Source organism: Mauremys reevesii, linkage group 3 (genome assembly GCF_016161935.1).
Source record: "Mauremys reevesii isolate NIE-2019 linkage group 3, ASM1616193v1, whole genome shotgun sequence".
Taxonomy (NCBI): Eukaryota; Metazoa; Chordata; order Testudines; family Geoemydidae; genus Mauremys; species Mauremys reevesii.
The window spans coordinates 103,395,325-103,421,913 of NC_052625.1; the positions used below are offsets into that span (position 1 = coordinate 103,395,325).

At 40.3% G+C, this 26,589-nt stretch overlaps 1 protein-coding gene across 6 annotated transcripts in view; it reads right to left on the bottom strand.

The window, feature by feature from the left end:
- Positions 1 to 26,589, bottom strand: part of PHACTR2 (phosphatase and actin regulator 2) — a 154,134-nt gene that overhangs the window by 107,073 nt on the left and 20,472 nt on the right. For 5 of the 6 annotated variants that reach the window (XR_005596107.1, XR_005596108.1, XM_039529991.1 and 2 more), the window contains exon 1: positions 9,178 to 9,434. The exons of the other annotated variant lie outside the window; for it this stretch is intronic. Coding sequence is in view for 3 of the 5 variants with exons in the window: in XM_039529991.1 (XP_039385925.1) it covers positions 9,178 to 9,220 (43 nt within the window). In the remaining 2 variants the exon portion in view is untranslated. Of the gene's footprint in view, positions 1 to 9,177; positions 9,435 to 26,589 lie in introns of those variants that run through there. 6 annotated transcript variants of the gene reach the window in all.

The window sequence follows — 26,589 nt, forward strand, 5'->3', positions numbered from 1 at the left end:
CTGTAAGCCATTCAAGTCTCAGGTAACCATTCAAAATATAGTAAGTGTCCTGGCAAACAGTCTCCACGTGACAGTGTAACCCCCTATTGCCAGTATGGATTGGGACTCCTAAAGAGTTGTATGGTTTGACTGTGAATGGGGAAGGTTGAATTGTTTCAGATAACACAAAGAACCATTGCTGCAATCTGTGTGATCCTGGTCAGAGGTTGGGCAGAGGAGGCGAGGAAACACTTGCAGGCTATTTTCATGCCCTGCAATCAACCTGATGTTCACAGTTACACCCCTGCATGTCTAGTTCCTACTACCAGTCCTGCTGCAACAGTGCTATATCCTGCCCATGTTACTTATCGCCTTCCAGAGCCTGAGCATAATTCCAGACTTAGGATAGCGGTATAGGAAGAGCATGTTCTGTTTGGACTCAGCTGTCTTACTCTGCAGTAGACGTGACAACAAACACTTGACTGGAGGATTGTGGGACTCACTTGAGGGTAGGGGTATGAAAAACCTGTGAATGGTTTTTTGTTTTTTTCTCCCAGGAAAAAACAAACCCAGTGTGTGTTTGGTTTGGGGAGAAGGTTTGTTTTTAATTGTATCAGATTTTCCTCACCCTCCTACTCCAGGTTCTCTGATTTTTTTAAATTTCTCTCTCTCTAAATGGCCTGACATGACTTAAATGAAAATCCCCTTCTCTTCCCATGCCACATTGCCACAGCTGCAGTCAGCAAGTGCACATGATCTGGAGCCCTCTTGTACAAATGGAATGCAGGCAGTGAGCAGATGATTCTCCTTGAGGGCCCCTCAGCTTTGGAACTCAGTCCCGAGCCTGGTCCCGGATAATGCTATTTTAGTAGCTCTCAGGGGAGATCCTAAGATCAGAGAGATGTTTTTTAGATGCTGGATTATGACTGATGATAATGGTTATTCTAAAAAGTTAGAAGGGAAGAGATGAGGGCCAATGGAGGTAGTGTGGCCTAATGAACACAGGAGCGAGACTCAGGTGACACGGGTTCTATTCCTGCCTCTGCCACCTGCCTGCTGGGTGATCTTGGGCAACTAACTTTGCCTCTCTGTGACTCAGTTTCCCCATCTATAAAATGGAAATAATGATACCTCGTTTGTAAAATGCTTTGAGATCTACTGATGAAAAATGCCATACAAGACTCAGGTATTATTACTTGATCTCTATTAATGTTTATTCAGCAATGCGAAAGTTATGGAACTGTGTCTAGAAAGGAAGGAGAATGGTGACTGGAGAGAGATGCAGGCTATGGAGTAGAACCATCTATCATTAGATACTGAAAAGAGGGGTATGTGCGCGGAGTTGAGAACTTGTAGGGGTTTGGGCTTGATAGAAACGTCTGGAAGGTCATTTGATAATGCAGTTCTACAGAAAACTGGACAACTCATCTTATTTTTCAGCCTTGCCAGTATTGAATTTACTAGGTGGTCTTTTCTCTTTCTAAATGTAGTAAATCAGGAAGCTGCTGATTAATGCTGCAAACAGCTGATTAGTGGTTAGGGATTACCAAATATCAGGGTATGAAATTATCCACAGTTGAAGGCAGTGGTAAGAAACACATGCCTGAAAGGGCTGAAGTAATGAAAACAGTTTTTTCTAAAGTGAAATGTAAATATGGTACAGAATACTTACATAGCAAAATGGAAAGGATTCAAGCTCATCTTAAGAGCTGCCTCACAAAGTGAAAGAAGGTGGGAACACTAGGGTTGAGATTTGCAGGGCATTAAGCTTACATTTGTCACAAATACATTGGCCATTCCTGTGGAGTGGTTATTCCTCCACGGGCACGGCAGAGAGAGAACCCCTACTTTCCACTGCAGCTTAACACTGCAACCTCATCTGTAATGAGTTATTGCTGCAGCAGAGGAGTTCATTCGGGGCCAATCAACATTAACTGCTGTGGCATTTTGTGCAGTGTTTTGCTCAGGGAGAGCATGGCATGTATGAAAGTTACTGCAGTCTCTCCCAGCACTATTTCTGCTTCCCTTTTTGCACAGTCTCCCAGTCCATTTGTTCACACTTTAGTCTCGACTGGCAGCAAAAAGCTTTGGGCACTGAGACCTAAATTTTTCAAAGTGGGTATTTAATTTTGGCTTCCCAATTTGACACACAAAGGTACTGCTCTTTCAGCAGGTCTGAGCACCTGCAGCTCCCACTGATGTCAGCTGGAGTTGTGGCTGCTCAAAATCTTGGCAAATCAGTGCCAAGTTGGGTACCCAAAATTGCAGTACATTTTTAAAAATTTAGACCCTTATAAGTCAAGATTAATAAACATATGAACATAAGGGGTTCAGACCTCAAACAAATCTGCTCAGACCAAGATCCACATATATATGCAAAAGCTCCAGATAATCAGAATTGATCACCTTTTCACTGATGTTACTAAGGAAGCTAAAATTCAGTAAAAATTGAGAACAGTAGTCTCCCTACATTTTAGATATACATTCCTCCAGAATTAGGCCCTTGTAAATTCATGTCCAGGAAAAACACAGCCACAGACTGAAATCTGGTCTCCCTCTGTGAAATCTTGTCTTTTGTGTGCTTTTACCTTATACTACACAGATTTCATGGGAGAGACCAGTGTTTCCCAAATTGGGGGTCCTGACCCAAAAGAGATTTGCCTGGGGGCGGGGGTCACAAGATTATTTTATGAGGGTCGCGGTATTGCCACCCTTACTTCTGCACTGCCTTCAGAGCTGGGCGGCCGGATAGCAGTGGCTGTTGGCTGGGTGCCCAGCTCTGAAGGCAGCATCCCGCCAGCAGCAGTGCAGAAGTAAGGGTGGCAATACTATGCCATGCCATCCTTACTTCTGTGCTGCTGGCATCAGCTCTACCTTCAGAGCTGGGCTCCCAACTAGCAGCCTCTGCTCTCCAGCTGCCCAGCTCTGAAGGCAGTGTCACCGCCAACAGCAGCGCAGAAGTAAGGGTAGCAGTACCACAACCCCCCCTACAATAACCTTGTGACCTCTCCACAACTTCTTCCTGGGTAAGGACCCCTAAAATTACAACACCATGAAATTTCAGATTTAAATAGCTGAAACCATGAAATTTACAATTTTTAAAATCCTACAACCATGAAATTGACCAAAATGGTCCTGAATTATGGTAGGGCCCTATCCATAATTACATAAGGGTACAGTGCAAGAGACAAAAAAAGGATAGAGTTCCAATTCCCAGGCTTGGTCTACACTTAAAATTTATCCTAGCATAGATGTGTCTGTTTGGGGTGTGAAGAAAACACACTCCTGACTGACAGTTATGTCAACAAAAAACCCAGTGTAGACACAGCTATGCTGACAGAGGGTTGTTTCTGACAGTATCACTCATGTCTTTTTGAGAGGTGGTGTTTCTATACAGGCAGAAAAATTCCTTCTGTCAATGTACACTTAGGCTACACTAAGGGGCTCTGACAGCATAGCTATGCCAACACAGGCACAGTCTATTATGTACCCATAGCCTGAGTACTATGAGGGCACAATCCTAAATTTCCCATTGTTTGGTCCTGTGGGGAAAAAAATTAAGATAAAAATCCTACCGATCCTGTGTTGTTTAAAACTTGGTTCACATCAGCATAGTGGCGGCTATTGTTCATATTCACAACAAAACTATTAGCCTTCCTAGTTGTATTCTTATGCTGCACCTCTTTTGTGACTCCAGACATAAGAATGAAAAAAATGGAAAAGTTGTTTACTGTACTTGAAGTCCAATCGGGTTTATTTATGGCTGAAAAAAAAAGAGTTGAATGAAAAGAATGTTTCAGAAGTGCAGTTTTTCTTAAACAGCAAGGCAGATAGCATCTTTCTTTCAGGTAAAAAACCAGATGTGTGTGCCAAAGTTCAAAACCGAAGGGAAGCAATGACTTTCACTTCTGAAGACTTGGGTTGAAATCTCAACTTAGTTGGCAAAGGAAAATGAGTTTTGTGGTCACATTCTAATTTCCATTTGTCCATACCTCAAAATTAACACAAAATCCAGCACAGTTAACAGGCTGTGTGTGCAAGAGCTACAGAGTGGAATTGCAAGCTTGTTGAGGCTTGGGGCTCGGATACATTGGCAGAGTTAACGGGAGAAACCTTGCGATGTGCATGCTTGCAATCCCTCTGGCTCAAAATCAGCACTGAGTCCTTTACTTTCATGAGCTTTAAAATGTCCTCACAAATTCTAAAGTCAAAACAAAAGAAAAACCCAAACACACACACACATCCTCTAAAGGAGAATCAAACATTCTGAACAAAATATGCACTGGACATTTCCAGAATGTATGTCCGTACTCAATGGACTGCAGTACCAGAACACTGCAATATAAAATATGATGGGAAAATTTTCAAACACACCTAACTGACTTCAGTTCCTAAGTCTCATTTTCAAAAATGACGTAGGTCACTACCACGTGTAAGGGTAACTGGGTGTTATTTAGAAGACCAGGTTATGATCTAATAGTCCCTTCTGGCCTTAAAAAGTATGAACATCTAATATGTGTCTTTACCTTTTTATATGCATTTTGGAGATACTAAAAAAAAAAAAAAAAAAAAAGGGAGATGTAGGGTAAAATTTCAAAAGCTATGACATGGTTAAAGCCAGCTTTCCTGGCACACCAGTAGCCAGGTTTCAGCCCTGCGTCATAGGCTTTGTCTACACAGCTTTCAGAGACACTCAATATCTAATTGGGTTGCTTATTGATACCTAGCTTTGTTCTTTCGCAGAAACAAAGACCATCTTTTCCATTGCATTCTGAAAAAAAATTGCTGGTGCCTGGTCAAGACAAGCTGCAAGTTCTCTGGCCAGCCATAGGAAAAGATGTGACTGCTGTGTCAACTAACAGGAAGCCCCTGGCCCCAAGAGAGATAAAAATAAGCAGGCTGAGAAACAAGTTAACTTTTGACCCGTGATAATGCCTGCACAGAATGCCAAGCTCAACAAATAGCAGGATCCAATGGGCTATAGTTTTTCAGCTCCAGGATAAGGGCTTTTGAGTGCTACATTCCCAGTGCGACTCCCGCTCTTCCATTTGAGAAGTCTCCAGCCTCATGGTACTAAGTGGCTGGCACCAAGCAATACAAGAACTACTTATAAAAGCTGCTTCCCATCAGTGCTCAGCAGCTCTTCTCCCTCTTGAAAGCCACTGATCTGCTGGGCAGAAAGCAGAAGTGATAGTTGCACTGATCAGCTCTTGAGTGCAAAGTTAAGTCCCTGAACACCACTCAGAGTGCCGATTTGGCAAGTCCTGTCAGGCCTGGGGAAAGATCAGAGAGGAGGAACTAAGGCAGGATGTTCTCAAACTTCTTTTACCGTGTGGGAAACGTTTCAACACAGAGGTTGTCTACTGGACCCACTGTCCCCCTCGCCTTTTACAATTGCACTGCCCACTTTTTCTACCATTCACATTTACAGAGCATCCTTGACACAACTAGAGCAAGGGCCTACACGGAAGAAGCAAAACCTTTTAAATGTGTTTGAGCAGCTGGAGCAAAGGTGGAGCAGCCAGCTCCATGTGACCAGCCAGCTCTCTAAAGACAGCCAGCAACTGCTCTGCCAGTGGTCTGCAGACCGCAGTTTGACTGCCTCTGGGTTAGGGGAAAGAACAGATTCCAGATCCGATTCTCCTCTCTTTTACACCAGTGAAGGCAATGTGTGTAAACAGAATCAATGAGAGCAGAAATAGGCCCTTACTGACAAGAAAAAGTAAAAGAAATAAGCTAACCAGAGGGAAAGAGACACTAAAGTTACAGGAGGGAAGATATATTTATGCAAAGAAAAAATAGTGAGCAGTTTAAGAAAATAAATAAATAAAAAGGTGTGTCACCTTAAACAAGTCCCCTTAAGGTCACTCTTAAGTACTTTGCTGAGTCAGAGCCACAGCAAGTGATTTTATTTTTGTAGCAAGTTTGATGTCCAAAATAGTCTTCTCTCTCGCTGCCAATGTCTAGTTAACGTAAGGTGCTAGGGAGCATCGCTGTACAGGAGGATGGAGGTTTGGGAGATATGGTATGGATGGAAGACGGACATGGAAGGGCAAACTTTGTACACAGACAGGAAAGGGCAACCTGTTGCAGAATTGATGCTACCTCTGGTTTTAGGTTTAGGCCCTGATCTTGCAAGACACTCCTGGGAAACACTCAGAATTGATGTGGGGCCCTCCTTTCTTGGCCTACGCATTTCCAACACACATTTCCAGATAAAAACCAAACAAACTTACTTTTCAGGGTCTTCTCCCCACCCCCTTTAAAAAAAAATCTTCCGACTTAAAATAAATAATCAAAAATGTAGGACATTACAACTGATACTTCCCATTTTCTGGGCAAGAACCCCCTGGAACCTTCATTTTAATTTTTTTCTGTACTGAACAAATTTCTGCTTCTTGAGCAAATCTAAGGCCCCAATTCTGAAATGTGATCCTGTAGTTCAGACCTCTGGTGCCCAAATGCTGGACCCTTAACGCCACACAGGGACAACAGTCCGCACTAGGAAATCAGACTGCACAATCAGATCCTAAATGTTAGCTTGGATGAGAAAGAGGTTGGAGCTAGGGTTGCCGATTTTGGTTGGACGTGTTCCTGGGGGTTTCATCACATGACATAATCTTTTTAATTAAAGATTAATCTTTAATTCCTGGAGACTCCAGGACAAATCTGGAGGGTTGGCAACCTGGTTGTAGCCCCAGGCCTGGGTTTGCTCTTTCACAGCTGCTTTTGCTTGGTTGGCTAAGGGTCTGAATGCCCTATTGATTCCTTAGCACTAAAACAGATTTGCAGCCCTGTGTATAAACAGTAAAGCTTTCCTTTAACTCTCTAATCTCTAGCAACTGTCAATGGCTTATACAGCTTGTGGCTGGCAGGTATGCCAAACTGAACGAAGATTTTTGGACTGTCTATTCATGAGGGGGCAACCCAGCTCCAATGGAGTCAAGAAGAAGTCATTTCATTGACTTCAGTGGAACAGGATTTGGCCCCAAAAGCTTATGACTTTTTAAGCATCAAATAGACTAGATAGCATCTGTTTTTCTATAGGACCTACCCACCCACATTTGTCTCAAGGGTTTCTTGCTGAGAATATACTTCCTAGACATTTTCAGAAGCTTACTGCAGTTTTGTGAAACTTTCTGAAAGCTGCATCAAAGTTATATTACTAGAGTATTCAGACAAGGCTACCTCTAACTCAGGAATCATAAGGACAGTATGCTTGTCAGTTAAAATTTTCACAATTATCATAACTCATCTGGAGCACCACAAAGTACCCTCAAAATGTACATTGTCCAGCTGGTTTTCTTCTGTTGCTCCAAAGTGAAAATGCTGTTTTCAATTAAAAGAAGATTCTGAGATTTTTTTAATTAGTTATAAAACCAGTACAATTATTCTTCATTACTGTGTACCCTGGAGAATACAGACACAAGTAACATGTTTCAAGATATACAAACTCCGTCCCCTAACCACAGATTTCCACATAACATTTTGAACATGTTTTTGTAAAGGAAGTTTAACAAAAACTTTATCTAAGGCTTCCGTTTCCTTAAATTTGTTTCCTAACAACAGCTACCTTGATGAAATTCTAATGTGTTCACTGTTGGGTGAAACCTTTAAAAATATAGCCACATTTCTCTAACATATTGACATAGAAGATGAAGTGGGTCAAGAGAAGGAATAATCAAAGTTTTCATACACCGATAATTTTACTAGGCTCATGCATGGTGGGAACTGAAAACTGTACCATCTGCAACATGATATACTTTTCCAGAAAACCTCCATATTTTCATAAAAATGTTCTCTTATACCCCACAGCTCCATGAATAAACTGACAGTAAAGAAGGGAAAAGAGAGTTTGATGTATAGTCTCTTGATTTGCAAAAGGTTTCCGTATCAGTGTCACTAAACACACTTGGAAAGAAATGCAAAGTATACAGAGTGGTCAGCCTCGCCACAGTTTTTGTTTGCTTATTTTAAACGATGACAAGAAGTGTTAAAGAAAAAGCTCTGAGCACAGTGACGTTTTTACTGGAAATTTCAAACCTTGCTGGTATTCATTTAGATTCTACATTCCCTTCTCTTTTATTATTGTTGGGGTTAGCTGATCTTTTGTTCAGTAACTAAAACACACCAGGTTATATCAACATGCTTCTGCCCCAAAATATCAAATATATAGTATTAATCTTCAAAAAGTTAATTTGGAAACAACCAAAATTTTTAAAAAATTCCACTAATGTTATTTCTTTTAATAAATAGTCAGCTTACGCATAAAATGTAAGAGAGCCAAGAGCAAACAGATGGGTGGGTTCTATCCGTACTGCTGGGATAAGTGCCAGAGGTCCCCTTCCTTCCTTTCTTTTTTTAATTTAAAACAAAAAATTGCAGGGGCGGAGCGGGGGAGAGGAAAGAAACAGTGCATTGCAACTCAGAGAGAGCCTGTTAATGTTTTCAGAGAAACACTCTTTGGTTACATGTCAGTTGTGCCTTCTTGATGGCTTTTTAAAAAATTCAAATGAATGATGAGTAAAGAGAATATATATTAGTGCAGAATTAAAAACCTTTGGTATGGCTAGACAGTGTTTGTATTCTGTGGAAGCAGAGCAGAAAAAAACAGAGAAGGAAATATATGCATCAAACCAAAGCTAATTCATTTAGAATAGGCATTAAGAAGCGCTGTAGGCAGCAGAACTCCATTGCATACTGTTCTTTTCTATATGTTTCAAAGCAGAACAACAAAAGCACCCTTTTCTTGCATCTTAGACAAACAGTTTCTGCTTAAAAAAAAAAGAGAGAACAGTAAGGAATGTGTGATTCCCTGAGCTATAAATATCTATCATTATCAAGTTAACTTTGTATTTTCAAAAAGGGTAGTTCCAGATCTAACCAAGGTTAAATCAATAAAGGCATATTCAAATAATACCAAACTAAGGCATCCTTTTAGGAAAAGAGTGCCCTGTGCCTTTAAGACAAACTCTGCTGCATGCAACCCCAAAGGCATTCTACTTTTTCTTGACAAAGAATTTGGTGCAGCGCTGCTGTTCCGTCCATCTAAGGGAATTAGATACGCTGCAGCTTGTTTCACTCCCTGCAATCTGACTTTTCTTCAACTGAGAAAATAGCAGTTCCGAGCGCACCGAGCACCCCGCGGGGAGTCCGGCGGAGTGGCTTGCTCGCTTGCAGCTTTACAGGGCTACTCACCGCTGGCTTGCTCAGACAGAGAGGAGACTGAGGTCTGGCCCATTTCTTAAACTTTAAGAGGGCCGGTGTCCAACAATCATGCAGCTCTTTTGGTCCTTTGCTCATGTATTCTCTGCCACAGACATTTCCAAGGGTTCATTTCACCTTTTCCCTGGGCTTGCTGTTTTCCTACCCGACTGGAACTCCTGCCTCTCGCAGGCTAGTTTGTAAGTCCACCTCCTCCGGCTGCAGCCCAGCTCACGACTGTTCCTGCTCCACTGAATGCCTCTCATTCCTCTATGCAGATTATGGGGGGTCAAAGGTCACGGGGAGGGAGTCCCTTGCTGGTACAGCCACACAGAGACCATCACAGGAACAGTTTGTAGTTTTAAGCTACTCTCCTCTAACACAAAGGGGTCAATGTTAAATGATCCTATAGGGCTTTGAAGGAGAACGAATAAAGTACTTAGACATGGTACTTAAATTTAACAAGGTCTGGTTTTCTTTAGTGGTCTTACCCCTCCTTATCTCCCCCACGTCAAAGGATTGAGTTCTCTGTGTTCTGGTAGTGCTAGTTATAGGATGGAATAGCAATCACAGCACACCTACACACACAGAGAGGCATTATACTTCTCCTCAGGGCTCCCTGTACTTTATAGAGGGGTAGGGTCTTGGGAAGGGTTTTATTTTATTTTTTTTAAATCTTAATTAAAGATACATTCAGAAAAAGAAAGTTTAATCAGTAGAACCTCCTGATGCCACTAGAAGCCCAAATCCATTACCAGCCATTTCCCCACAGCCCCAAACATACCCATATTTTAGTTGTAAAAGACATCAAAGTTAAATACTGGGATGTCCGGAACTTACCTGGTATGTTAAAAATGGAGACTAAAATAACTGATTCTGACCCCACAATATGCTCCATATAGGAGGACTCCTGGGTCCATGCAGAACCCCACTGATTTCCACAGTACTCTATGCTGGTATAAGGGTCTACTCTTGTGCTGCAGCTTGTAGGATCAGGATTATTGGGAGTCACTAATTTCACCATAGCTGGATGTTTTGGGCAGTTTTTCCATTATTTCCCACTCACATACACTATATTGCTTAAAAGAAAAAAGGCTCTGTGTACTTCAGATTCTGCATATGCGGTGTGGCTCTGGGGGAGAGTTTTGGCAATATCTGAAGTGATTAGGACAAAGCTGTATTCATGAATTAAGATGAATAAAGATAAACTAATCGCTGGATTGGAAGATGGTAATTGCCTGAGACTAGTGATCATGTCCTGATTACTTTCAATGTGGGCAAACAGAGGAGAGTCCCAAACGGCTATATATAATGGACTTAGGGCTGTCGATTAATCACAGTTAAATTGCGTGATTAACTCAAAAAATTAATTGCGATTAATCACAGTTTTAATCACACTGTTAAACAATAGAAACCCAAATGAAAATTATTACATTTTTTTGAATGTTTTTCTACATTTTCAAATATATTGACTTCAATTACAACACAGAATACAAAGGGCACAGTGCTCACTTTATATTATTATTTTTGTTTACAAATATATGCACTGTAAAATGATAAACAAAATAAATAGTATTTTTAAATTCACCTCATACAAGTACTGAAGTGCAATCACTTTATTGTAAAAGTGCAACTTACAAATGTAGGGTTTTGGTTTTTTTTACATAACTGCACTCAAAAACAAAACAGTGTAAAACTTCGGAGCCTACAAGTCCACTCAGTCCTACTTCTTGTTCAGCTAACCACTAAGACAAACAAGTTTGTTTACATTTACGGGAGATAATGCTGCCCGCTTCTTATTTACAATGTCACCTGCAAGTGGGAACAGGTGTTCACATGGCACTTTTGTAGCCAGCATAACAAGGTGCCAGATATGCTAAACATTCGGATGCCCCTTAGTGCTTCAGCCACCATTCCAGAGGACATGCTTCCATGCTGAAGACACTCATTAAAAAAATAATGAGTTATTAAATTTGTGACTGAACTCCTTGGGGGAGAATTGTATGCCTCCTGCTCTGTTTTACCTGAATTCTGCCATATATTTCATGTTATGGCAGTCTCTGATGATGACCAACACATGTTGTTCATTTTAAGAACACTTTCATTGCAGATTTGACAAAATGCAAAGAAGGTACCAATGTGAGATTTCTAAAGATAGATACAGCACTCAACCCAAGGTTTAAGAATCTGAAGTGCCTTCCAAAATTTGAGAGGGACGAGGTATGGAGCATTCTTTCAGATGTCTTAAAAGAACAAACTCTAATGCAGAAACTACAGAACTTGAGTCATCAAAAAAGAAAATCAACCTTCTGCTGGTGGCATCTTACTCAGATGAAGAAAATTAACATGCATTGGTCTGTATTGTTTTGGATCGTTATGGAGCAGATCCCATCATCAGCATGGACACGTGGTGATTGAAGCATGAAGGGACATATGAATCTTTAGCACATCTGGCACATAAATATCTTGCGACGCCAGTTACTGTGCCAGGAGAACACCTGTTCTCACTTTCGGGTGACCTTGTAAACAAGAAACGGGCTGCATTATCTCCTGCAAATGTAAACAAACTTGTTTGTCTGAGCAATTGGCTGAACAACCCTCATTCTAGCTCCTGGCCAGACCCTTCACCCCCAGCCCTGTGCTCAGTGCACTCCAACCCTCAGCTCAGTGCAGAGAGAGGAAGAGAATAGGCCAGAACCAGGGAGAAGGTAGATACCCACTGTATGTGGGCAGGGCCGGGACCCCAGACCGGTAGCGGGCTGAGCGGGTCCAGCAGCCGGGATCCCGGCTGGCAGGAGCCGGCGGATGGAACCCCTGAGCTCCCAGTGGCCATGGTTCGCCGTTCCCGGTCAAGCTGTGGGAAGCGGTGGCTGCGCTTCCCACGGCTCCCGTTGGCCGGGAATGGTGAACTGCGGCCACTGGGAGCTGCAGGGGGCTGTGCCTGTGGCCGGTCAATGTAAACAAAATGTCTCGCAGCCCGCAGCAGACTACCCTGATGGCTGCGTGCCGAAGGTTGCCGACCCCTGCTTTAGCCAAACACAAGTTATTGCACTCAATATAGAGGTAACTGGATGAAATTGAATGGCCTGTGATATACAGGATGTCAGACTGGATGATCGAATAGTTCCTTTTGGTCTTAAACTCTATGAAAAGCTGTTTTGGCTATATTGCCTCTTAGAAATAATAGCTGTAATTCATTGATTTTAAAGTCTTAACACTTGTTTTTCACATCATTTCCAAAACCTTCTTGTAACTTCAGGTTTGTTTCCTACCTTGACAAGATCTAGTGCACAGGATAATTTTTGAGAACTTATGCTTATTTTTGGAGTTAAGTTTTCTTGACAATGGGAACATATGACTACTCTGTCTACTGCTGGTGAACCTGATAAAATTTGTCAAAGGCATTTATGTCCCCTATGTTATATAAATATCCAGCATACTTTGCAAAATTTGTCAATAGTCTGCAAGGATTTCTGTGAAGGTGATAAACTCCACAAAGACTATTGCTGAGATTGCATGATGGGTAAGCCTCCAAAGCAGGTCTGTTAGCTGGTTGTAACAAGGTAGCAGTTTTTTCCTTTTAGAGATTAAAAAAGGTCACTGCCATCAAATAGCCCTTATTTTTCTTGTTTAACAGGACTTGTTGCTAAGTGTTATGTCCTTACACTACTAACATGTTTAGTGGTATGTTTCAGAGGTGGTCAGATTGGACCTAGATCTATCTCATTTCCCAAGTATCAGAGGGGTAGCCGTGTTAGTCTGGATCTGTAAAAGCAGCAAAGAATCCTGTGGCACCTTATAGACTAACAGACGTTTTGGAGCATGAGCTTTCATGGGTGAATACCCACTTTGTCGGATGCAAGTAGTGGAAATTTCCAGAGGCAGGTATATATATGCAAGCAAGAAGCAAGCTAGAGATAACGAGGTTAGTTCAATCAGGGAGGATGAGGCCCTGTTCTAGCAGTTGAGGTGTGAAAACCCAAGGGAGGAGAAACTGGTTCTGATTTTCACACCTCAACTGCTAGAACAGGGCCTCATCCTCCCTGATTGAACTAACCTCATTATCTCTAGCTTGCTTCTTGCTTGCATATATATACCTGCCCCTGGAAATTTCCACTACTTGCATCATACGAAGTGGGTATTCACCCACGAAAGCTCATGCTGCAAAACGTCTGTTAGTCTATAAAGTGCCACAGGATTCTTTGCTCATTTCCCAGTGACTGCTCTGTAAATTAAGGGCAGTAACCACTAGGTTAGGGAAGAAAAAATATTTCTTTACAAGTCTAACAAATATTTACAGACATGTTATATTAAAAAACAAGCCTTCAGAAGCAATTTCCATTTTTTTTAAAATTTAAATAACTAATATATAGAAAAAGTGAAAATAACTGTCTTGTCTATTATAAACAAATACTAATCTCCTTAACTAGATTCCTGTGTTACCAGATACTTCTACCACAGCCTGTTCCTTTAGGAGTTGGTAGGTAGCTGTCTGTGAACTGACAATGATAAAAAAAAAAATCATAGAACCATTTTCTTCCAATACTGAATAAGGAACTCTGTTAGAATAGATAAAACAAGTACTATCCCTAGAACTATTCTGTCTCTTTCTGCTTCACTTCAGAATCTTCTCTATTCTCTTTTCTGCCTAGCTTCTAGCTACAGATTTAAAGAAACCATACATATATCTTCATGACTCCAGTAGCTTCACAATCTTTGACTCCTGTCACTAAGAACTGTGTCTTTCATCCTTCTCTTAAGCCCTCAACCCATTAATCCTATGGATAGGCCTCTCATGATTATTTATTATTGGGGGATTGAAACTTGGAACTTTCAACACTAAAAGCCTGGGTCTTTATCACCTGAGCTAAAGGAGTAACTACTTCAGCTAGAAGCAATAGCATGTTCTTATTCTCTTCCGTGGGTTAACATTTGCGAACTACCTGCACACAGAGGTAATGCCAACCTCACATTGACTTTCCTAGTTGAGTAGCTACACAAAATAAATGCATTCTATGTTTGCATTGCTTGGTGTTTAACTCTACATTTACATAATTTCAAGAGTTTCTGACTTTAGCATAGAATTTCCTGACTATTTCGGCATTTACTTTTTGTAACTGCAATATTCTGAGGCTTGTAAAATTTCTTAAATGATACAGTTTACAATTTTCATTCCATTATAGCAAAGATTTTAGGCTGCAGTTCTACATGCAAAGGGAATAACGTATGGTTTCACGTGACTGCAGATAAGATATTTATTTGAAATTTAGCTAGCTGTTTTAAAAGGTGTTTTGGGGCTATTTATTTCACTTTATCTTTAAACACTGATTAGTCTTTGGAAGAGATGTAAAATTGAGGTCCTGACAATCTGTTGTCATTAAAGGTATTCCAACATTCAACACACAGAACTACATGCAAGTCAGTGGGAGCTGGGGAGAGGATCAGCACTTCTGATAACCAGGCACTAAGAATTCCTTGACAATTTTAACAAAAGTAAGGTTATTAAATCGAATGTTCTGGCCAGATCTGAATGTAGGCAATATTGTTTACTCAACGGCCTCATACTCTCTCCACTGGATATGATGTTCTTCATTTTCTTTCCTAAACTGTTGTGTTTGGTACTGCAGTGAATGCTGTTAACAGCTGATATGTTCCATTCCAGAAGCCTAATTCTACCACTGCAGAATAGAAGTATCTCCCATTGACTTTAATGGGAGTATTATTCATAATGATGGGTAAGATTCACCATGGTGCAGATGATCAGCACAAGTCCTACTCACCACTGAATTCCAATTTAAGATCTCAAAATTGGTCTTAAGTGAGGTTTAAGTAGTGCATAGGTCTTAAACTGGCCCATGGATAAGGGTAAATTTAATCTGTTCTTCCAGTGGGGAAATAGGGCTTTGCAGATGGCTGTGTTTCAATGGTGGATGAAGGGATCACAAGCCAAATCCTGCTCATCACCCTCATATGAATAGTTCCAATGAATGAATATCAGAAGCAGGATTTTGGCCCACTGTATAACTTATCTTTTAAGATCAAAGACACTACAGAAGTGTAAAAGAATTATTCCTCCTTTTAGGCATTTAGATTCAGTTATGATCCTAAATATCATAGCCACAAGTTATAAAGAAAGGCTATGATATTTAATATTAGGACTCATACAAAGTGTGTGCAACTTTATAATAGGAAAAGCTTTATCATAGCCTGGTATCTATCAAGATATACCAGCAGAAGGACAAGAACAGTTACTCAAATGCAGATTTAATAATGAACTCCCCCCATTTAGAACTTAGGCAGTTTTGCAGAGTTATTAGTAGATAAATAAATGCTATGTTGTACAAAAATTATTTAAATATTGTCAAAATAAACAAGAAATGTGTGGTAACTTCTGAGTTATGGTAAACTGTAAGGATTGTAAAAAACTTTTTTGAATACATATTAAAAGGACACCATCAACATAAAAACGACGGGCCATATTAATTTATAACAATGGAGTTACATCAGGGATTAATTTGATCCACTGGATTTTTATATATATATCGATCTGCTTTAATATCACTTTAGATTATTTTAAAAATTCTTTCATTTGGAAATAATTAATTTGTTATGTTTGTCTCCTTTTACCTTTTGGATTTTCATTATCTTGGAAACTTGACTGGTCAGAATCAGTCCTTAGTTCTCATGCATGAGCACAATACAAAAGCATATTTAAATCCCTACTGTAAAAAAAGTTTCAGTCTTTGAGAGAGATCACCACAAATCTGTTGTCATATTTTATAGAGAGCAGAATTAAGACATTTATACAAAATAGTTAAGAGAGGCCTATAGAAGAACACTGGGAGTCCTAGCTGGGAAAAAGTTTATGGCATATGTATACAGAGTGTCGACTAGATGATCACAGTGGTCCCATTGGAAATATTATTTTTTTAAAATTCAGATATGAGGCAGACAGGAATCTGAATTCAGGTTAAAACCTCCAGCCAGGGTAATTAATATGCAAAAAGCAGACATTCCTTGGAGGAGAGCTGCTTATTTAGAAGTAAAATGTGTTTGTGCTGGGAGCCAAGCAGTACTTGTCTACATTAGGCTCTCCCCATGAAATTTCCCCCTGTTGGTTGGAAATTTAGGAGGTGCAAGGGGGGAAGAGGGATGTCTAGTGTGGACATGGTGCATATACACATCATCAAAAGAACTGTTTAAATTGAGTAGGGAAAACAACATCCAAAACTAATTGTTCAAAGCAACAAAGAATCCTGACTGGACTGAGGGGACGGACATACAATGGATATTTCAGATGAGTGTGTGCTAACCTTCTAAGTGGCCATCTAAGTAAAAACCTTTGTGGAGAATGCCTGATATAATAATGAACAGAATAACACCTTTCATATCAAAAGCATCAGAGTCTATACTTGGGATGACATGATAAATGTATTGGAAGAAGACACCTACCCAAAGAAACAGAAAACCTGGGCTCAATACTGGGTGCAATATTGGTCACATTTCACCATCTAAAAAGCTTACCAGTGAGCTTTCCAAGGATCGGCTAGCATGCACCAGATGTACTTCTTGACTTCAGGGCAGAAGGTAGAACAGGACAAGCAGGGGGGACAAAACCCATATTTTGGACCTGAACTACTCTGAAATTTTTCAATTAACCACCAAGTAGAAATATGTTAGTGCAGCTTTAGCAGTACTTGGCTGAAAAATCAAAATCTATTTAGAGCAAGCTGTTTCAGTTGCAGAAAGAACAGTTCCAGTAATACCAATAATACTTAGGACTTAGAGTGCTGAAAGTGACACGCTCCCCTTCCCACAACTTGAAATCTAGTCAGTTTCAAACAATGAGTAATTTCAGGTATTATGCCTTAGTCCCCCTGCCAGTTTTTGTGGTTTTACAATCGTATTTTCCTATTTAATTTCCCCCACATACACACACTTCTCTGTGGCTGCAAGACCCACACCTAGGAAAAGGAACACTGATTAACTGAATGACTACACGTGAGGGAACAGTGAAACTGACTATACTCAAAGTGCTGTCAAAAGCACAAAGTAGCCAAACTGAAAAAAATAAATAAAAGGATTTTTCCCCTCCCAAATCTGTTTCACTTGTAGTAATCTTAGGTATTACTTGTGATACTGGTAGAGAAGAACATTTCAGGCAGAAGTGGCAAGTTATTCCCAGTAATTTGACAAATTTAGCCCCTCTTTCTGCATATGAATTATCTGCAAAGAGTTAGATTTTTACAGATTTGTTTGCTATTCAAACTTATTCACTGAACAATTTGTAAACAAATTTTAGCAACTAGAAGCATTTAAATAATCCACTGCAACAATTTTATCAAGTATTTATTATCCACACTGTGTTACAGGTCCTCTAAGCTACCCGTTTTTGTTCTCTAACTGGATGACTTCTAAACCCACAAAGAGCAGCTGGCTATTTGAACATGATTTACACAATTGTGTGTATGCATGCATGTCTGTGTGTGTGCGCGCATATTTGTCTGAGTATTTGTAACATTTTTCCTTTTTACAAACATACTAAGGCCTGATTACGTCACTCTTACTCATGATGAGCAGTTCCTTATTTCACAAGTGGGTCTAGTGATTCTTCATATATTTTTGCTTGTACATGTTAGCAAAAGCAAAAATATCCAACCAACCTCACAAAATAGTTGCAAATATCATAGAAGCAAACTAGCTATTTTTATATGAATGAACATTTCCCTACAATTTTTAGCAGTATTCACCCAGCTTTGAGTGTAATACAATGTGGATTAGTGTAAGACAGAGGACAGAATGGCTCCTAACATCAAAATCTTTGTAATACATTGTTAATTTTTTAATTAGTAATGACCTTCAGAAATTGATGCAGTTCCTCCCTGAACTCTTCCTGACATTTCTTTAATTCTTGAAAGCAGAGAACAAAAACACTGCACTCAACATACTCACCAGGGAAAAACAAACAAGAATTAGTAAGGAGTCCTAAACATTTAAAAATGAAGTGGAAACCCCCCGCCCCCACCACCACTTTTTAACCCTACCTGCTCTCTAATAGTCAGATTTTTATTACCTTGCCTCTTTACAACTAATGCAATTTGCACATAGAATTCAAAATCCCACTCCTAGTTCTGAGAAAATTGTGTAACAGCTGTATTCATGCACACTCTATCAGGACATGTTTTCAAAACCTCCAGCAGATCCAAGGGAAGCCAAATGTCAGTATGGCATTGCATCAGCCATACTGTATATATTTGGAGCACTTGACTTTGATGCACTTATTTACATAACATGGATCAAATTGTCAAAAACTGACTGTGTACTCTGCAAGCCTAAGAGGCAGAAGAAACTGTGATTAGGCAAGCAGGCTATTTAGCCAAGAAAACACAATAAACCAAGTGATTTTACGAAACATCTTCCACAAATGAATGTGGATTTTGTTCTTATGCCATAGAGTATATGGATATCTTTTTTTAGATTTTCATTGAAAAGGTGTAACTAGATCAGGTTTCTTGTTAATATATCTAACTGTACTTCCATGTTCCCATTCAGAAAAGTGACTGGTTGTTTTTGTTTGTCTGTTTGGATCACTTGGACTTATAGCTACTGGGTTTGATACATTTGTTTTAAGCCCCAAACTTTCGTTTTCTAATAGTAATGTTGCTCCTAATTGGAGGGAATTTCCTCATTACTAGTTTCTTTGTACTGCCTTTTCTAAAGCCATTCTCCGTCTTGAGAAAATTTCCATACCAACTTAACTTTTAAGATATGGAGTGCCTGGGTCAAGATGCAGATCTGCTTTCAGGTTTTGCACAATAAAAAACATGTAATAATGTGCCAATACATCCTTGAGTAGCAGACACTTCCTCCATGTTTCATACATATACCAGATATGGAAACTGGTCTATAAACATCAGTAGGATTTAACATAGCAGAGGTCAGTGAGTTCAGTTGCATCACACAGAGGGAGAGTTCTCTAGGTTTTTGTTCTGAGTCAGAAACTCTGGCCAGATTTGCCCAGAAAATTCACCAAATGAACAAACTTGGGGCAATACATGGGATTGGGTGGAAACCAAGTGCAATTAGCGGTTTTGCTTTAAGAACACTAGTTCATTCAATCATGGAACCCCAAAGAAAATTCAGGGGTGTTGAACCCTACAAAAGAACATCTAAACAGTTCATGTGAATTAAACATGAATTTTGTACAGCTCTGGTTGTGAAAATCACCTTCATCAAGACTAAGTGTCAATGCTGCACCTCTTCTACCATCACTTTTTAAAAGAAGCTGCTCACACCAAACTTAAGATACTGAAACATACCAATTTTTGCTAAAATTTAAAATTAAAAAGAGAATAACTGAAAATGATATGGGTGCCACGGGAAATACTACCGGTTAAAATTGCATAGGTTTTCAGTGCAACTGTATATTTGATTCTGTACCTAAACCACAATTCAATAAGTAATATTGAGGGAAACGCTTACAAAGGTTGAAAGAAAAATAACTTGCAGGTGAGAAACATTTTATTCAAGAAAAAATAGTGGATCAGGTACTTGCATTGTGCTACGCCAGTGGTTCAAAGCAGCCCTAAAGTCAACATAGAGGGATCCTCTTATTTCCTTTACCAGGCATGTTACTTATTTTAAAAAGGGCTCGACTGTTCAGTATTTACTGTAAATGTTTTGGTGTGAAAAATTCACTCAGCGTGGTCTATTAGTCAAGAAGGAAATTCTCACAAGAATGGCTCAGCCTGAGTAACCATGTTGAGTGCTCTGGTATGTGTGGAATCCTCAGCCCCAATCCTGCAACTGCTAATGCATATCTGCTGCACAGTTGCTATTGCAGGGTATTGGTGTGAATAACAGCCATGGGCTGCTGCTCTCTCATGTGTATGGTTGGGGTAGATTATCCATGTAGCTCACAGACTCATTGTCCACAACCCGTCTATGACCCTCCCACTGTAAAATGGGCTGCTGTAAAACTCATTTATACAATCCCCCTGTGTGATCATTCCTGCATTTCTTTTATCTAAGGTAATTATAGTGAACTTATAAGCATGATATTTAAGTGCTGGCCCTGCTGTGTTATATGACCCTTCCAAGGTCTCTATCCAGCCCCAAAGAAAAAAAACCACCCATAACTTATTTTACTTTTAAAATTGTGATTGTTTTCAGAAAAGTAGAGCAGATTAATTCCATTTGCTAATTACAGGAACACAGTAAATAATGTTTGGTACTAGAATAGTAAATACAAGTCTATATAAAGATTAGCCACTAATCAGCCACTAATAAAGATCAGCCATGTAATGTACCAGGATGGGGATTTCTCCATGATTCTCAAACACAGATCCTCACTTGCCTATTCTCTATTCAAACATAGCACAAAGCATGAGAGTTTTCATTTTCTCACACACTGCACCATAACTACAAAACTGCATCTTGATTCAGACACAGTAATAAAACCTGGTGTCTGTAAATTTATTAATTTGACCCATAGTCATTAAAGTACATTATGTAGTGGTCAGGCTGATGCCTGTTTCTTTCCTTAATAGTTCTCTTATTTAATGATCTATTGTTGGAAGCATGCCAGATATTTTCAGGAATGTTTTATGACTTCTTTATTTGACCAAGAAATGTGTACCGTATTTGCCATCCAGCCTATCCTGACTTGCTGAAAATAAATCAGGGTGTAGTACTTTGCAACTTTACGTATTAGCATTTTTTAAAAAGGCAGATTTTTAAACATGTTTCAGGACAAATGCACGCATCATACTATTACGTCTCAGGGACTGAGCATATGTCAAGGAGGTTGCTCTTTTGATTAAGGCACAACACAGGAATGCAGGAGATCTGGATTTGGTTCTTGGCTCTGCCACAGACTTTCCATATGACCATGGATGAGTCATTTAACCACTCTGAGCCAGAGTTTCTCCATCTGTAAAACAGAGGTAATCTTTGCCTACATCACAGGAGTACTGGCTAAACTGATTGTTTGTAAAGCATGTTGAGATCCTTGAAGACAAGTCAATATACACATGCATTAATTATTATTTATGGAGAGATAATTTTTGCAGAATATCCCTACATGCTTTGGATACTAACTTGGGTAGGCCAGAGCACAATTGATGGGCCAAATTCAGTCTATAGAGTTCTTCTTCACCACTTTTATCTTACAGAGCTGCAGACCACCAAGGCTACAGGTCCCACCATGTAGTGTTACATTTTGATTCAAGCTGCCTTCCATTTAGATCAAGATGGAACGTGCCTAGCTTGATGGAGCATTCCCACTGAGGAGGACAGCAGCAGACTGCTCAATTTGACAGGAAGGAGGTGCAGTGAGATCTTTGATTAGCTATAAAAATTCAGAGTTTAACCTTGTCTATTGATTTCTTCTGTTTGAAAGCAGATTGGCAAACAAATGGTAATTTCTTCTAAGAACTACTGATGTTCTAGGGACCATCCAACTTCCTTTGCCTCACTCTCAATAAGGGAAAAAAAGGTTTGGCTTCTCACAATTGGAAAAGTAATATAAAACAATTGGTTATTTCACACACACTCCTACAAAGGCCCTTTCCTTAAAGCAGCAGCTAGTAGACCTCATCGATGCTCTTCCCAAAATACTGCCAGATAAGGACATTTCTTTTTACCCGGTGCCTTAATACTACCTTTTATCTCGCTAACCACCCGCAGATGTCCAATATTGTCAAGACTTAAAGGTTGCAACTGTTTAACTAAAATTGTTTTTTACATTATTTGTTTCCTTACACCTGTGCAAACTCCTGAATCGATACTGTCATAAACAGACATTAAAGGGTTAAGAAGTTCACCTAGCCTAGCTAACACCTGACCAGAGAAACCAATGAATAAACAAGATGTTTCAAGAGAAAGGAGAGAAGTTTTTCCTTTGTTCTGTTCATTAAGTTCTGTGCCAGAGTAAAAAGATCAAGGAATTACCCAGGGTAGTAAGTATTAGAAAAGAAATAAAGTAGCTTATGTTTATTTCCTTTTGTAGCTTTGTCTTTTTGCATTAGAGGGATAATTAAATTGGGTTTTCTTTTGTGTAACTAAGGTTTTGCCCAGAGGAACATCCTCTGTGTTTTAAATCTGTTGTCTGTGAGAGTAGCTTGTATGCTAATCTCTCAGAGGTATTTCTTTTACCCCTTTTCCTTAATTAAAAGTCTTCTTTTTAAGAACCTGATTGATTTTTTCCTTGTTTTAAGATCCAAGGGGTTTGGATCGGTGTTCACCAGGAAATTGGTGGAGAAGTCTCACAAGGTTACCCAGGGAAGGGTTACAGTACTTGAGGGGGGAGAGATTTTGCGGGGAGAAAGACAGAGTTTCACAAATGACTCAAACAGCTGTTTTAAACGATTTGGGTGGTGGCAGCAACCAGATGTAAGCTGGTAAGTAAGCTTAGGAGTTCTCATTCAGGTCCCCACATCTGTACCCTAAAGTTCAGAGTGGGGAGTGAAACCTATAACAGATACACTTAAATCAGTTTATTCCTGGCTTATAATCAATTTAGCTGAAATCAATACAGGCAAGTTGTAAAATTATTTAAATTAAAGCAGTGCAACTTCTGCGTTTCAGTCAGCCCTGGCAGGAAATTCCCACATTCAGACTCTATCCTGGTAGCTCATACTGCCAGCCCCGCTGGATTCCTGAACATCTCAACTTCACTCCAGAACCATAATGCTATCCACCCAGCTTAATGGATAGGATAGTTGATTGGGTGCAATAAGGGCAGGGAAGCAGGAGTCCTAGGTCCTGTCCCCGTGCCCACATACCTTCACTGTAGTAACTACTACAAATTCACATGAATGTCCTTGCTGAGCCCCATCTCTCCTTCTGGAACAGGTCCAGAAGCGGAAAAGGTAGAGGAGGCAGCATGAGGAAATGGCAGCCTGCTGTTCTAGGAAGTGGAGAGCTATGGCCACTGGGTCCTGGGGCTGCAAACCCACTGCCCATGCTCTGGCTGGTCACTGATAGCGTCAATTACCAGTTCTTCCCCACCTCCAAGCACCACCCTGGGAGACAGCCCTGGACCTAGATCCCCACATCCCAGAACTTGGGGCCACACTGCTTCCTCCTGTTCTTCCACTTCCAGGCCCACTCCAGAATGAGAGATGGTGGCTTGGCAAGGACATACATGTGCCACGCAGCAGGGCAAAGAGAGGGAACCCCATGGATATATGTGTGCCTCTCAGAACATGACCTCTGCTGCATGGCAGGTAACCTGGACCCCTTCCTAAGGAAAATTCTGGTTGTACCACTGTACCTGATAGGACCTGCAGGGAAGTGGACAGCCTTGGAGCAAAATGGTGGAGAAACATATGCTGGAGCAGGGATCGGCAACCTCTGGTACGCGGCTCGCCAGGGTAAGCACCCTGGCGGGCTGGGCCAGTTTGTTTACCTGCCGTGTCAGCAGGTTCGGCCGATTGCGGCTCCCACTGGCTGCGGTTTGCCGTCCCAGGCCAATGGGGGCGGCAGGAAGCCTCGGTCAGCACATCCCTCGCCTGCATCGCTTCCTGCCTCCCCCATGGGCCTGCGACGGCAAACTGTGGCCTGTGGTAGCTGCGATTGGCCGAACCTGCCAATGCGGCAGGTAAACAAACTGGCCTGGCCTGCCAGGGTGCTTAACCCGGTGAGCCGCGTGCCAGAGGTTGCTGACCCCTGTGCTGGAGGAACACAGGGTGGCCCTTCCTCCTCCTCCTCCTCCTTGGGCTCTGCCTCCCATAGGCTAGCCAGATGGAGATGGGAGCTGATTGGATCCCTGTTTCCCTCTATTAATTTAAACTCTTGCCCAGGGCTTTTGGAGCCTCTTATTTAGGTCATATTTAGTCTCTTGTTTCTGCCCTCAGATTCTAGCCTGGTAGCATATACTATCAGCCTTGTTGATTCCTGACAATTTAAGCTTCAGACCAGGACCAGAATGTGGATGCATGTCAATCTAAATCCATGCAGAAAAGGGGCAGAAAGGGAGAAACATACCTAGAAAGAAATCTCTTTACCTGTCCAACAAAAAGACAATCCAAATTCAGACATTTATTGAAGTTATTCATTTGAAAGAGGCTGTTTACATTTATTTGGTATTTGCCCATCAATTGAAATAATGTGCCTTACAAAAGATTAGAAGCAGTTCAAAAACATTTTCTCCATGAACTCTGCTGAGTTCATATGAGGGACTCTTTGTTTGTATAGGTTTCATATTTATACTTTAAAAAAAATCCCCCATGTGAGTTTAGTAACTAACTAATAGGCTTTGAACAAAACACCTTAAGATGAACGAAAGAAATGCACACCCCAATGGGTTTAGTTTAGCCTTGTCTGTCTACAAACTTAAGACAGCTGCACATAGGATTTTGTAGTGAAGTTTGTTTTTCTGACCGGGAGGGCAAAATACTTCATTTTTAACCCCTCAGATGCTACATGGTCATGTACATCCAAGTTAACGCTTTCTAAAAGGTGTGCCACTCTAACATGGTGGAGGACCACCCACAGCATATGTGCATTACATGTAGCTCTTTATTTAGACTCAGCAGGTAAAATGTATGTGTTATGTCAGTACTAACAGATAGTCATGAAACAGCATAAAGGAAAGTTGAAATTTGGGATGCAGCAGGTAGAGAGACATAATCTATGTGATTTCCTAGTCCCTACCTCTATTTGTCTCTCATGTTGGGTGGCCATTAAAGATAAAGCTTAAGTTTAATCAAATTCATCACTGGTGCAACTTCATTTGAGTCACAGACATGAGGTCAAAAGATATGTTGGAGATGCCTACACTATGTATAAATTACGATGCAGAAAGTAGCTGTAATTCCTTTGGAGTTATATATAACCCAGATTAGACCCCATGAATCTGATTCTCTGCTCTGAGCTGTGTCTGGCCAGCTCACATCTGGTTGGATACCTGGTTAGAGCACTGACCTACTTTCTCTCTAATGTTCACGCTACCTACCAGAAAAAGCCAACTGGATTCCACTGTACAGTAGTTTCCTAGGTGGCCCAACTAGGCATAGAAACATACTGCCAACCTACTCCCCCCAAAAAAGACAAAACTAAAAATCCAGCAGTGTTTCTGTATTCTGTAGACCTTTGAATAGTTTAAAATAACGTTACGATATTGTGTTCCTAAACAATACTGCTTAAGAAAAAAATACTGTGGAGATGGAGCCCTCATGACAGGAATGCCCAAAACTTTCCCTTTGGAGAGTTACCCTTTTCTCAAAACTGGTTTATAATTCTGAGTATAGTGCTTCTACCATGCATGAGGAATATTCTCCTTTAACTCATGGAGTAGAGGCATGTTTTTGAAACACTAAATCTTAAGTTCGCTTTTCCCTCCATATATACTATTGATTGTAGTGATTATAGGTGAAATACTCATTTTCTTCCAGAAAGTATGCAAACTGTCTGGGCTACACCACACCTAATATGCACTCCATCTTATCTATCTCTTTTTAAAGTTTTGATTGCCTCAAGCTATATCCCCTCCACCTACGCACTCTCCCCTTCATACATACCAATGACAGTGTGTATATAAACAGCTGGGAATTGTTATAGTGAATCATATTTTATATTATACACAGAAAGCTACATTAAAAGAATGTTAAGGTTGCAAAGCCAAGCGCTCAAATATTAGGAAATTGTAGAATTAAGGTTGCCAGTGCAACCTTCATATGCATGATGATACAGTCATCACATACTATTTTCTCCACAGGAAGTTCTTTTAATGTAGTTTTTTGTGTAATATATAATACGCTGTCCCCTGACACAGACTTGTAAACTGTAGACTTTTATGGGCCTGTATTTTACAGGGTGCTGCCTCATGGTATGTAATATATTGTTAGAGGTCATGGTGACATAGTTAGAGTAATAGAGTCTGATCCTCAAAGGTCTTAAGCACCAACAACGCCAAATGAAGTCTAACAGAATTGTGAGCATTCGGCCTCTCTGACAGTCCCATAATGTTTACAAAGGAATTCTAGCTATACTGCAGCATTGTCCTCAGAAAGAACCTCGATTTTTCTGTTCTTCCTGACGACTAGAGAAAAAATATGTAGGAGAACAAATAAATGAAAACATACATAGTAAAAAAATGTTAAATTTTTTTATTTGCCTTGTGTATTACTTATAATAAACTACACACAACTGCTGTATTTAAAATTCTTGCACTTCTTAACTTAACTTCGCAACTGTAATGACATTCTTTTAACATCGCTTTTTGTGTGTAATTTCCTAGGTTTTTAAAAAGACAAACTGAAAAAAACCCCAAAAAATTCATCATATGACATTATATGGACACTCACGTGGTTCATCAAAAGTGTTAGAACCTTTAGATCTACTGTAAAGTCCTCTGCCACTTGCACTAGAGGAGTCACTGACAACAGTAGTAGACTGTCATCA